General features: G+C 33.1%; 1 protein-coding gene across 2 annotated transcripts; it reads right to left on the bottom strand.

Annotated features, from left to right (window-relative positions):
• Positions 1-6,249: 6,249 nt before the first annotated feature.
• On the bottom strand, positions 6,250-14,250 carry LOC111316808 (T-complex protein 1 subunit eta-like). Of its 2 annotated transcripts, none has more exons than XM_022918963.2 (14): positions 14,091-14,250; positions 13,744-14,004; positions 13,386-13,511; positions 13,091-13,294; positions 11,950-12,119; positions 11,733-11,868; positions 11,170-11,286; positions 10,918-11,037; positions 10,733-10,831; positions 10,555-10,644; positions 9,761-9,848; positions 9,573-9,661; positions 9,382-9,456; positions 6,250-6,542 (listed from the first exon to the last, which is right to left on the bottom strand). In XM_022918963.2, exons 1-14 carry the CDS (start codon positions 14,103-14,105, stop codon positions 6,444-6,446), a joined length of 1,689 nt encoding a protein of 562 aa, XP_022774698.2. In that variant the 5' UTR covers positions 14,106-14,250; the 3' UTR covers positions 6,250-6,443. The 2 variants fall into 2 exon arrangements, with proteins under 2 accessions (XP_022774698.2, XP_089609447.1); XM_089753321.1 differs by lacking the exon at positions 6,250-6,542 and adding an exon at positions 7,202-7,703 and having other exon boundaries at positions 14,091-14,249.
• Positions 14,251-14,658: the final 408 nt, after the last annotated feature.

Genomic DNA, 14,658 nt, shown 5'->3' with positions numbered 1-14,658 from the left:
TTTAAATGATCGAAATTAGTTGCATTTGATTAATTCGATTCGATTTAATCGATTTTGATTTTATTCATTTTTTATTGGTTTATTTGATTAAATTGGTCCATTATTGGTTTTTTAAAATTGAGAATCAAATTGATTGAATTAATCAAGTTATTTTAATAGATTTTTATTTAATGATATATTTGTAATTTCATCCCCATTTAAAAGAAAAACCAACCAATGAAAACATAAACTTAACCTCAATATTAAATCTAAAATCCTCAATTTCCATTCGCCCCAAATCTAAAACCCTTAAAGTCTCTTTAATATAATGATGCTATTGAATTAACCAGAGATTAATCCAAAGAAGAGAAAAAAGCAATAGACCAAAAAAAAGAAGGTTAAGACTAGAAAAAATAAAGATATGAAAGCAAGGAAATTGTGATTTCTCATTCATCTTGAAAATGTGCATATACATGACAGTTATAATTCATGAATTATAACCGATAATACAGTTGTTATTTTAGTAACTACTATTCCTGGACATATACTCACTATAAATAATTGGCTTAATAGCATAATGCCATTCTCAACTCTTTTGCATCATCTATACTGTCAGTTTCTTTTAGCCCCTTATTAGTATCCTTGTCATTATTAAAGTTCTTTCTTAACCCCACATTGTCTTCTTTCTTGGCTCTATCATCTTTGTTAGCTTATAACTTCATCACATTACCTTGAGAGCATTCTTGTCCCCAAGGATTAAAAAGTGGAAATTAAGATTTAAAGATTGAGAAATCCACCCATGTAGCATTCTCTTGACCTATATTAGACCACTCCACTAGTAATTGAGTGATTAGCTTGTTATTTCTCTTTACCATTTGCTTATCAAACACAATAGCTAGATATATTGTGGCTGACCATCCTCACCTATTTCAAGAGGTGCTATACTAAGGACATCTTTAGTGCCAACCTTTTTCTTTAATATGCTAACATGAAAAAGAATATGCAATTTTGAAAATTTTGGTAACTGCAACTTATAAGCTATTTTTTCAATCTTTACAACTACAGGATAAGGACCATAATACATTGATGAAAGCTTTAAATTTTTTCTTAACATAAGAAAAAGCCTACTTGTAAAGCTATAGATTCAAATACACCATATCTCATACCTGAAACTCTTTTTTAGCCTTTTTTTATCAGCATAAAACTTCATCTTATGTTAAACTTTTCCCAATTGATTAACTAGTAGCTTACTCAAATTTTTTTTTTGTTAAGCAATTCTTCCATAATGGATACCTTTGCTTCATTACTAACATTCCAAGAAAAACCAAGAGGTGGATATCCATATAAAGCTCAGAAGGGAGTTTATGGCAATATGATTGCTGGTGTTGCACCACCACTTAGCTAAAAGTAGACATTGAATCCAAGTTTTCAGCTTAAGGAAACACATACACCTTAGGTATTGCTTAAAAGAAGTACCTAATAACTTCACCAATTCTTACCACATAGAGCTAGTGAAAAGTTTATCCTTATCTTATATAACAACCTTTGGAGCTTCACGAAGTTTATGAATTTGACTTATGCCTTAGCCACATTTAAAGTAATGTAGGGATAAGAAATGTGCATATTTGGTAAATTTGTCAATGATAACCATAACATAATTAAATTTATGAGATTGAGGTAGTCCTTTCATAAAGTCTATAGTGATCACTTCCCAAGTCTATGTAAGAATTAGAATTGGATGTAGTAACCCAAGATAAGTAACATGCTGATTTTTATTCCTTTAACACATGTCACACTGTTGCATATAGTCTTGTACTTACTTCATCATCTGAAGCCAATAAAAATAGAGTTTGAGTTTTATAATAGGTTGATTGGATTCCTAAATGACCTCTTTGAGGTGAATATAAAATAATTGCAATACTTGAATTCTTAATATATCTGACTTCCAAGATAAACCCTACCTTTGTACTTAAGTACTTCATTACTAAAAAAGTAGTTGAGATCACTTGCAAGATTTATAGTAAGAGTTATGATCTTCTTTTGAGCAATTATATCTCTTTCATAACTCTATTCCACTCCAGTTACCCATTTAGGCATAAAAATGGTTGAATGCAAAACGTATAGCCTTTTTTCTTTTTCATGTCCCCTCAATAGAGCATCTGCTACTATATTCATTTTACCTTTCCTGTATTGAATAGTGTAATTCAAACCTAACAACTTGGTAAGTCCTTTCTTCTGAATATTGGTAGTCAACTTTACTTGAAGAGATATTTCAAGGCCTCATATGTCTTGATAATGAATGGTCCATCTTCAAGGTAGTGTCTCCACTTAGAAACTACCGTTAAAATAGCTAGATACTTTTTCTCATAGATAAATAAGTCAATATGTTAAGGACCTAAGATCTTACTCAAATAGGCAATAAACTTTTTTTTTGTGACAACTGCTCATATTCCTAAGAGCAAGCATCCATTTTTAGGCAGAAGGGCTTAAAAAAATCTTATAATATAAGTATTGGGGCTTTGTTCATTGCTTATTTAAGTTTCAAATGCTATTGTTGTTGCACTTGACCAATGAAATTCATTTTTTTTCAACATGTCTATCAAGGGCTTACTTATCACCCCATATCTTTTAACAAATTTTTTTATAATAGCTAGTCAGTCTAAAGAACCCTATAGAGATTTTAGATAATTAGGAAATGGCCAATTCATCATTGCTACTATCTCAGCAAAATCAGTTACAACCCCATCTGTTGAAATGATATGACTGAGATACTTAATCTATTTTGACCAAAACAACATTTACTTTTCTTGGCAAATAAGCGATGGAGTTTCAACACCTCAAAGACAAGTTTCAAGTGTAAGATATGTTTCTCCAGAATAGTGCTATAAACCAATATATCATTAAAAAATACGAACATAAACTGTCTTAGATATTTAACAAAATACATCATTCATCAATGATTGGAAAATGGTAGGTGCATTGGTAAGTCTGAATGACATTACCTTAAACTCATAATGTCCATGATGAGTCCTGAGGTTTGTTTTAGGGATGTCTTCGATTTTAACTTTGATATGCCAATATCCTGATTGTAAATCAATTTTGGAGAAATACTTGGCACATTTTAATTCATCTAACAGGTTTTCCACTATTTGAATTAAAAACTTGTCTTTAACTGTTATTCTGTTAAGTTGCCTGTAGTCAATACACAACCTCTATGTACCATCTTTCTTCCTTACCAATAGACATGGTGAAGCAAAATAGACTTTTGCTAGTCTGAATAATAGATAAAGATAACATTTTTGAAATCTATATTTCCATTTTAGTTTTTTTATGGCAAGGAAACCTATATGGCCTCAAATTTACAAGTTAAGACCCTTCCTTAAAGGGTATACTATGGTCATACAGATTAAGTTGGTGGTAGTCTTGTTGGTTCGTTAAAGATGTTAGAATAAGCAATGAGCAATTCTTGCAATTCAAAAGGAGTATCTTCTTTCATACAATCTACATTGATCATATAAGCTCTCAATTTGTCTAAGTCCATACTAGCCATTTTTTGTAATTTTTTACTAATAATAAGCTTTATACCTTATTGTTTTTTACTTTTTCCCAATGTCATTTGCAGGGCTTTCTTTTTGAAAGATCATATATAGCTCATTAAAATTGAACACCAAAAGACTATACCTTTTTATCCAAATAACCCTAAAAACCATGTCATTACGCCTTATCGATAATACTCTCAAATCATGTGAGAAAACATGTCCTTACAATAAGAAAGTTAACTTTTTACATCTAGCATTGTTATATAATCTCTTTCCATTAGCTATTGTTATAGTTAAAGGATTAGTCAGCTCTGGCTTCACTCTTTCTTGAGCCCACTTAGGAGTGACAAAACTATAAGTACTGCCACTATTGATAAGGATATAAAGTGGTTTCCCTTTTATCCTTCCTTCAATCATAAGAGTGTTGTGCCTAATATTACTCGTAAAAGTAAGCATTGATGGAAATCGATAAGTTTTTAGGATTATCTTGTTTCTCAACTCCTTTTGGTTCTCCATCACTATCCTAAATTTTATCCTCTTCCTCGTTAGATTCATCAGTAGTAATGGCAATAAGTTGTTTTGTTCTTTGTACATGGCTTGGCATAAATTTCTCGCCACACTTAAAACACAAATTATATAGCCGTTTTTACTCAATAAGTTGCTGTCTGTTTGGTATGAAATTGGCTGGTGGGTTTGGTTTTGGTTGAGTATAAATAGGCTTAAGGTAAAGGCCAATACTATAGGTAAATATAGGTTTAATGGTCTTTTTGTGTCTATTGTTTTCACATTCAAGTGATAGGTGAAGTAATTTGGCTTATTTATAAGCAACAGTAAAGGTTCCAAGTTTATTAACCTTCACTCTAGACTTTCGATCATCCTTAAGTCCATTTATAAAGCTAGAAACAAAGTATCATTCAATCACGTATGGGTTATATTGCAACATGTAAGGTTTTAACTCTTCAATTTTTTTTTGATATTCATCCACAATAGTCTTTTGAGTCAACTTGTTGAACTCTTTTATAATATCAGAATAGGTTTTGTCATAGAACTTTTGGCACAATCATTAATAAACTTTGGCCATGTCACCCTTTCCTTTTATATAAGGTATCCATCAAATCACACCTCAACTTTTCCTACTAAATACATAGTAACTATCTCCAATTTATGGTGATCAGAAATTGAAAATATAGAAAGTATTTTTGACATTTTTTAAGCTAACCCTTAAGGTTGCTTTCATGTTTAGGTGCAAATGTATTCATAAAGGTTGAAAAACTATTACCAATAATGAAATTAGCATTTTAAAACTGTTCAATATTAAATTGAAAGATACTGCCATTGAATTCATGTTGTTTACTAGCTAATAGTTTTGCTTCACTAGACTTATAAGCATATTTTCCATGATCATCTATTACTGTAATTCCAACATGTGCCTTACCTTCACTTTTAAATTAAGAAATAATAGCTGGTCATCTATTAGTCACCCTTCTTGATTTGAGTTGAGTTTCAATTGCCTTTCTTGGATCCAACAATTCAAGCACTTGACTTATATGTTCCCGATTCTCAGCAAACTGACACTCAATAAGCTTTTTTTGTTCTTTTCACCACCTTAAAACTGTTGAGTCAGTAGTCGTTAGAGCTACAAGCAACACTTGCATCACCTGGAGCTAATCTTGTAGAGAATTCAGTTTCGCTCCATATCGAAGGTGAATCTAATAGACTCTAATACCAATTTTATAATAGAATGATACTATTAAATTAATTCAAAATTAATCTAAATAAGAGAAAAAAGAAATAAACTAGAAGACAAAAAAAAAGAGATATATGAGAGCAAAAAAATTGTGGTTTCTCATTCACGTTGAAAATGTGTATATAAATGACAGTTATACTCATAATTCGTGAATTACAACCCATATTGCAATCTTGACAGTTGTTATTTTAGTAATTACTACTCCTACACACATATAGTAACCGACTAATCAAGCCCTTATGGTAACTAAGTAATCATTAGCTTGACAACATACACTGGATAATGTCATTCTGAACACTTTGCATCATTTGTACTATCAATTTCTTTTAGCTCCTTACTGGTATCATTGTCAATATTAAAGTTCTCTCTCAACTCCACGTTGTTATCTTTGTTGGCTTTATTATCCTTGTCAACTTTTAACTTCATCATAGTCTCAACTCCCACCATTGTTCTACACTTGCACTTTTGTTTTCTACTAAAGATTTAAATAGATTTACAAAAGTAACATCTTTGAATATAAAAGGTCTAGACTTTGAAAACAGGTGGAAGATATCATAATGATGGCCTTGTGGAAGCATGAATATTTTGATAGTGATGGAAAAAACCAAAAGGCTCGTTTAAAGAAAAGAAAGATGAATATTGCTTTGTTAAATATTGCTTCAAAAGTTAATATTCCTTTTGTTATGTTGGATTGATTTGCATATAATTGTCTATGATTGACACTTTCAAGTTAGAATACACACCATAATACAATACAAATTCATCGCATATCCTATATGGTTTCATATATATAGTTAAATATGATAATGCAAAAATGATAAATAAACATATGGTTTATAGAAAATTTTCTTATTGCAAAGCAGAATTTTTTTTTTTTCATGAAAAGTCAATTACTTACCGAACCCACATAAATCAGTTCAATTATAATTGGTTATTGACGATATTTCATTTCATTAGGTTCTTTTTTAAAGAAAAACTAATTAATTTAGTTAACTTTTTAACTTTTTCAAATCGAACCGATCCACCATCGTGATGATACATCCGAATAGGCACATTGACAATTTGGCCTTTAAATGGTAGTTCAATTTGCACCATACCAAAATCACTGAATACAAGAAAATCTTTCTCGTCATTTTGAATAGACAAAAATAACAATTTGGGTAACAAAGCGGGAGCGCTCATCGTCTCCTCATTCCTCGTCCACGGCCAGGGAAGCCACCACCACGCCCTCTGCCAGCCATGGCATTGGCTGCAGCTTCTCCCTGTGCACTCTCGGACTGCAACATTAAAACATAGGAGAACGGTGAAAGAGCTGTACAGCAGTGCAGATGCATTGGCACACATTAATATTGACTTTGTTCGCTAAAATGGACATAATGTAGGCCACAATGCAGCATTAATAAAATCCAGACTTTGTTTTGCCACAAGGGATGGGCTGAAAAGAAGAAACAAATGCCATTTGCCATCCATATTCGCAAAAATCAATCATCTTCAAATTGAAACAATAATGGGATAGATGTGAATCAATGTTACAAGGGATAATATTATTTTAGATTTTATAATACATATATATATATATATATCCTGTTTCTACTTTGAATTTTCATCTTTCCATGTTTCTGTTGCGATAACATACAAAGTAAAGCCCAAGTACTCAAATTAAATAACAAAATAAGTGACATGAAAATGATAACATTTTCTCCCCCTTTATTTATTTATATATTTTTTGGCAGGGACGGGTGGGAGTGTGGCTGACTGGAGTTCAGTGAGATGTGACATGAAGCAGAGAACAAAGGTTTGTTCTTCAGCATGTACTAGGTAAGGCATTGACATATTTGATGTATTTTGCTTCTAATACATTTCAATTTTGTTATAGATCTAACCCAACCAAGTCAATATAACACGAATAAATTCAAAGAACAATTAAACAAGGATATGGAAAAATAAAATCCAACAACACCACATGGATTTATGTGATTCAACATAAAATTTTTATCTACATATGAGAAGACGAGAAACTTCTACTATAATCAAGAAATGACAAAGATTACACCAAATTAGGGTCATCAAAACTTGATGGAAACTCAAGAATCGCTACACCCAAAACCCAAGAGCTTTGCCTTTCAATCCCTCAAAACTCAAGACCACAAATGAGATTTCTCTCAAACTCTCATTATATCTCATTTTTTTGCTCTCTCAAAAATAACATTAATAAGCCTTAACATATAATAAAGCAAATGACAGCAAAAGAATGACATAAGGACAAAGGAACAAGAAGTGAGTGATAATAAATTATTGAGTTGAATTGAGTTGAATTTTCAATCACTGACTTAAAAAACTCCACCTCTAGCATCAATGACAACTATCACAACCCGTACTCGAATACAATTGGATGGCATGGTTTGCAACGACCATATATTTCACATGCAATGAATGTCCTGAGTCAATATATGGACTATCTTAGTGAAGGACACAGTTAGGCAAAGAAATAGATCCTTGTATATTTGAGAGGTATTTGAATTTATGCTTGGTACATGATCAGATTAATTGCTCTTGTGAACTCTAACTACACTGGGATTTGGATAAGAAGAGATCTTTGATAAGTTATTGTCTTGTCTACTTTTGAAGCAGAGTTTATGGCAGCAATGGAAGCAAAAAAAAGCTTTGTGGTTAAAAGGTTTGTTTTTTAGTAGAATTCTACTATTTGTTTGCGAGAATCAGAGTACAATTTATCTAACCAAAAGTTAGAGATTTCATAAGGACCAAAAATATTTATGTCAAATATCCCTTATGTTTCACAAGTTCAAGCACTCTTTGGTTGGTACTAGCAGTTTGTGACCATCCTAAGGGGCATTTATGAAGGAGGGCATCCACTTTCAAGAGATTTTTTATACAGATGAGCTTAGAGAATTTTAAACCAAGGAGATTTACTAAAGTTGGTGATTGAAAATTCAATCTTGGTAACCATCATCCATTTTTCTTTATTCTCCTCTTTTGAGGTCAGTTGACACTTTTTGTTCCCATATTTTTAATTGTGTTAAGACTTAAAGACTCAACAAGGACATTTTTGGAAGAGCAAAAAGAACAGATATATAAAATGAGATTTCTCAATTACAAGAGAGATATCATTTGCAATCTCTAGTTCACTTTTGGGTAGAAAAGAACTGGAGACTTTTCAAGAGTTTGAGACCAAAAACTTAAATGTAACTTTCATGTACTTTTGATTATCATGAAATTTCTCATTGTCTCCACTAAGGGTATAAACAAGTCAAATTACTCATGAGCTACTTGAATTAGGCTCTATGAATACTTCAAGCTCCACTCAGTTACTGTCAGCCTCAAGATCCAGTAACAAGTTGAGGTAAATTCTAGTTTTTCAATACTCGACTTAAGTGGCTTGCAAGCCCAAAGTTTTTGAAAATTTAATTATTTCAGATATTAAATACATGCATCAATTAAATATTAATTTATTTGCATGTTGTCAAGTTTTATTTAAGTTTTGAATTTGAACTCAAGCTGAGTTGATTGTTAAGCTCCTTATTTGAGTTTGACGACACTTGAGCCTAATCCAATCAAGCTCCAGATCTAAGGATTTACAATCTCATTTACCTTATTAAGTGATTCGGGAATGGAAAAAGTCTTCCTAAAGTATGAGGCTTGATGTATCATGGGTTTGACATTTGGACAAATTACCACAACATTTCATATCAGAAATTTGTTAATTTTCTTACGTATTTTGAACAATAAAATGAAGCATCAGGGTCTCGTCCATAGTAGTTCACATAAAAATTAGGCTATCTTGCTCCATTTGTTTGAAGCTAATATACACCCTTCCTCAAGAACAGTCATCAACCACAAGAGGCCTTACTAACAAAATTTGAACGGGAGGGTGGGATCCAATAACCCATTGATATTTTGACTAAAAAACTTTATAGAATAGGAGGGATTATGGATTCTGTTAAGGTAACAAATTCTGACAAATTTTGAAGCATTTTGGTCCACAAATGCTTGAGCAATACAGAACTAAATGGATCACATGGACAGGAGCAAATGACACACCACAAAATATAAAAAGCATGCATATAATTTCTAACAGAGGGAACAACATGGCCTTACCTTTGGATTCCGTACAGTCTCATCCACACTTAGAATAAGACAAGCAGCCTCAGTTGCAGCATTGATGGCATTGATCTGTCAGTAAACATTTTAGATACCAAAGACACATAATTTATGAAATAAATATGAGCAAAGAACTAAAAGGTTCATCATTAGATGAGCAACTGTTGGTTGGAAGTCAGGCAAGCCACCTTTACAACTGATGGCTCCCAGACAAAGTTTGCAAAAGAATCTGCTATTCCGCCACTGTTGATGTCCACTCCGTAAGGTGCACCCTCACCTGTCCAAAATCTCAAACTATTAAAAGAATCTTTCATTGATAAAATGGGGAGAATATGATTAAAAAAAATAAAATGAGAGTTTTGTAAAGAATGGCAACCAGATGGAAGAGCATGCTTCTGCCTTAATTTGTTGAGAACATCAGTTGCATCAAATCCAGCATTGTCACATAGTTGGCGTGGGATAACCTATAGTTGAAAGATGCATCATAAAGATGCCAAATATCGGCTCTCTTTGATAAATGCAAAAGTTTCATTTTGATAGAAGATCTCAAGATAAAGTTACAAGCTGCCTTCCCAAAATTAACATCCTCATGATAAAAAAATTTGTGTTCATACATCATGAGGAGGAAAGGCTATTGCTGCAAAATGTAGCAATCTAAGAAGGAATGCATACGTGAGCAAGGACAATTAATTTTATAAATAACATGGGTAAAATATAAAATCTGCCCACACACACCAAATACACTGTTTCTCGGGTAATTCACCCAACATGCTCTGCTCTTGACATGAAAATGAATTAAGAATTTGTGTATATAAGTTCAAGAAAAATGTAATTTACTAAGTTCAGCAAAATAAGGAGTGTGCTTTAGCATAAAGTTAGTGTTCTCGCATACCTACATCTATGCATATCCGGGTACATACATGTCTTTATAAAAAATTTTAAAAACAACTTTAATAAGTTTCCTCCAAGCAAAATATCAATTAATCCTCAACCAACAGTAAATTACATTTAAGACCACACTGATTTCAGTACAACATCAAACTGAACTCATTTTCCATTTCACCTAAAAAGAACTGTGTATTGCTTACTCCCATTAGTTTAACCACTAGAGACAGGATACAAATATATAGGCAACCAAAAGGATATTAAACGAAGGGCAACAACACCTACCTCAAGAGCTTTTGCATAAGAGTTAATAAAAAGTTGAGACTTCCCAGCTATTGTGCATGCATGCTGCCTCAAGTATCGACTTATCTCCATCTGCCACCAAAGGCAAGTTTTAAATATCAAGATCCAAAATTATCTTAAAAAATTCTTAAAATTTTCACTAGTTATTACAAATACATACATCTATCGCACCACCTCCAGCAACTACAGTAGAGTTCTTCAAAGCTTTTCTAACAATCATAATTGCATCATGTAAGCTTCTCTCAGCTTCTTCAATAAACTGAAAATAATAATAGACATAATCTCCAGTATCAGCATGAAAAGCGATACACATTAAGAAATGTCACTGGTTAAAATATGAAAGACCTGATCAGCTCCACCACGAAGAACTAAAGTGGCTGTCCGTCCTGATGGGCAACCGCTGAATATATTAAACCTCTCATTTCCAACCTGCCTTTCCTCAAAAATCCCACATGTCCCTAGAACCTTCAAACCAAACAAAGAAGAAATTTAAATTCAAGAAGTTCAAAAGAAGGAAATTGAACAGTTTTTGACGGTGTAAACTTGAAAATGTGAAGGTTGGATGCATTTCCAAATAAATATAATGTGAGTTGCAACCTCATCAATTATGTTGTTAACAGATGTCTGTATGGTTCCACCAGCTGCAGCAGCAACCCGATGAAGATCTTCCTCAGCTACACGACCAGCACAAAAAATATCTCTATCTGCAAAATACTGTCAACAAACACACATTCATGTCAATAAAAGATGAGAGAGAGAGAGAGAGAGAGAGAGAAAAGAAAATACTAGTCATAATTACTAACAAACATTTCAAAATTCTAATCAAAAGTATCAATTGAGATAAAATAGGATTAGGAATTGGAAAGAAGTAATTAAGTATGAATTATAAAGTGTTAATATCAACATGGACATGGCTACATTATCTTCTTAACAATGCCCACCATAAGCACTCATGCAAGCAGGTAACAAAGCAACCAAAGTTAAAAAGGGCATAGGTCTTTCATAGTCACCGAAAAAATGTATTTTGACAACCATAACAATGTATTGACTCAATTTAGTCACGAAATAACCATAAAAGGAAAATGTGCATCTACAATAGTTAAAGAGACCGGGCAAAGAAATACAAATGTAGTATCAGCAATAAAGGAAAAATCTCATACCTGTGTCGCCAGATCACCAATAGCCAACCGTGAAAGAACAACTTTTGCACCACTCTTCACACATTTATCCAACTTGTCATAAATGATATTCCATTCTGCATCAACAATTGATTGATATTGTGATGGATCTGAAAGTCTGGAGCATATAAAACAAAAGTTAGAGTCACCAGCCACTTATGAAAACATAATTCAAATCAAAGACAGCTAAAACTCCTACCTTATCTCTGCATTTTCTTTTTCAGATTTCAGTTCCAACTCAATGTTTAACAAAAGAATCTTGGGATTCAGAAACTTCTTTGGCTGCTGTTCAAAACCTGCATATGAAAATGTCTTTTTAAAGGCAACACCATTGACCAAAAAGGAGTCACGCATATTACCACCTGGAACCTATGAAAAAAATCCAAAAACATTAATCAATTTGCTATCTGACACAATGATAATTAATACAAGTAGCAAAACAGAAAACCTGATGGGCATTTTCTTAGCATTCACAAGTCAAAGGAATCTCATTTTAGAGGCAATGCCACAATCATAATTAGTACTACAATATTTCAAGCAAAAAGGGAATTCCACCACCCCAACCTTCTCCTACACCTTCAAACTCTTAGCCACCACCTTGGATTCATCACTTGATATTAGTCATTAGTTAAATAAATTCATGGATCAGACAATCAGCAGTTACCCTCCCTATGAATCAACCACAAATTATATCACTCTTGCACACCAAAAATTCACCTTCCAAAATGGAAGCAAATCCAAAGGGAATCAGCTAGCTCAATAACTTTAGCAATAATTAAAATAGGCTGAGGTTACAGGCTAGACTTCTATTCCTTTTATGTTAAAGCTGCCTTCCAGCCTGTAGTACTAGAAGTGATTTGAAATTAAAATTTTTTTTTTCTTCTTACATAAGAAAGCACATATTTCATCAATTGAAGCTTATGTCACTTCATATCTAGCCATAATTGCATTGTCGGAGCTTTCAGAAACTGATTGTATTATGAACCCAAAATGGACATCTATAAAGTTAGCTTCCCCAGATTTTGGATCTTACAAAAGTTTATCCAAAAGAATATAATCAAATTGATGCCCACCTCATTTCGTAAACATACCATTGCAACATTTACACTCACACGATACTAAAACACCAATGGTAGAGAGTCTACATATAAAGAACAGCCAAGTGCTACACTCAGCTGGAACAGTAAAATAGTGCAATATGACAGACGTTGGGTCCAAAGCGTATCATTTCCTAGATAACAAAAATTATGTGATCTTTTCAAAAGATCCAAGTGAAAATATCAGAAAAAAGAAAAAGGCTAAAAAGAGTGAAAATAAGCCATGAAAAAACAGGAGTCTACCTTCTTAATTCCAATCATATTCAACCTATCATCATTGCCAATAGTAATAACAGCATCCACAACCATTGATGCAAAGAACTCCTTTTCTCCACCAATGAGTTTTGAAGAGAGAGTTGTTGCAGCACATTTGGCTAATAAGCTTTTCTTCTCTTCTAGACTTTTTCCCTCTATACTAACAGCTAGTTCTTTGATCTTCTCAATTGCCTGTCCATTGAGTACAACATTCAACACAAATAGATGCATAAAGACCAGCGCAACAACTAAACCATGAGAAGGGGAAAAAACACAAACTCACCAAATAGCAAGCAGTTCGATAACTCCGAATAAGATTTTGAGGGTGGACTCCATCCTCAATGAAAGGCTTGGCCTCTTTTAAAAACTCTCCTGCTAGTAGTACAACAGTTGTAGTTCCATCACCAACCTACAACACATAAAAAAGCTATCTAAATCCTCTAAATGGCATGAAAAAACATTGGATCTTGATAACTCTATGAGATTCGTGCCGTACAGACAAAAACCAACTCAAACTTAAAATCTCAGTTTAACAATGAAAACCCAATGTTCAAGTAACTATTAAATTCTACTTTAACTAAGAGTTGAGAAATGATTTGGAATCTACAACAAAAAGAAAAAAGAAGAGGGGAAAGGGTGACCTCGGAGTCCTGAGACTTGGCGATATCAACGAGGATCTTGGCGGCGGGGTGAACAATATCGAGAAACTTCATGATGGTGGCACCGTCGTTGGAAACGGTGACGTTCCCTTTTTCATCGTGGATGAGCTTGTCCATGCCTCTGGGACCTAGGGTTGTTCTAACCATGTCAGCTACGGCGGTGCAAGCGTTAATGTTACTGACTAGCTGCGCCTTCCCCTGGGACGTATCGGTCCCTTCTTTTAAAAGAATAATTTGGGGTTGCTGCAAACAGAAAAAGAGATGCAGATTTAGTAGCAGTTAAAAAAAGAGATTTAAGATGTTAAGAAAATAAGTGTGGGTGAAGTTACCAGCATGGCTGCCATTGTTGCTAGGGTCCTGCTTGTTGGTTTTAGGGGCAACAAAGGAGCAGAGTGAGGGAGAGAGGAAGAGTGTTCGTTCTCCTTTTCTGTCCAAGTGCAGTATAGAAATGAAATGAAAATGAAACGGTGTGTCTCAAAATTTTCAGGATTTGGGTATTGGGCCTTGGACAGTTTTTGTCTTTGGTCGAAACTGGCTTTCCCTTTTCTTTTTTTCTTTTTTTTTTTTCATTCTCTTTCCTATTATCTTTACACGCGTTTGGTTGACGAAAAGAAAGTTTTTTTTTTTTTTTTTGAAATCTTATTTTTGGTAATTTAAACGAGTTCAAAACTAATTTTAGTTTCGTCCTTTGACCCCTTTAGAAAAATGATCCTAAAGAATTGTTTACCTCCAATTTTGTTTAACAAGGAGTTTCCCTTTTCTGTTTCAATCTTGCATTGTGATATTATCAATTAAAAAATATTATCAAAATCTCAAAAATAAACAAAAAATCACACTAATAAAAATAAAATAAGAACAAGATATGTGGTAATTTTTTTTAGTCCATGAAAGTTTAAG

This window comes from Durio zibethinus, chromosome 24, assembly GCF_047325235.1.
Source record: "Durio zibethinus cultivar Kanyao isolate XHJ-2024 chromosome 24, ASM4732523v1, whole genome shotgun sequence".
Classification (NCBI taxonomy): Eukaryota; Viridiplantae; Streptophyta; class Magnoliopsida; order Malvales; family Malvaceae; genus Durio; species Durio zibethinus.
This window is presented reverse-complemented; position numbering and strand designations above follow the sequence as displayed.

Bases quoted from the DNA above. Each gene is read 5' to 3' on its own strand.
- LOC111316808 (XM_022918963.2), bottom strand. The intron at 13,295-13,385 runs GTGAGTTTGTGT...CTCAATGGACAG, and splicing joins ATCGAACTGCTTGCTATTTG to GCAATTGAGAAGATCAAAGA. The intron at 9,662-9,760 runs GTTGCCATTCTT...GATTTTGGACAG, and splicing joins GAAGCATGCTCTTCCATCTG to GTGAGGGTGCACCTTACGGA.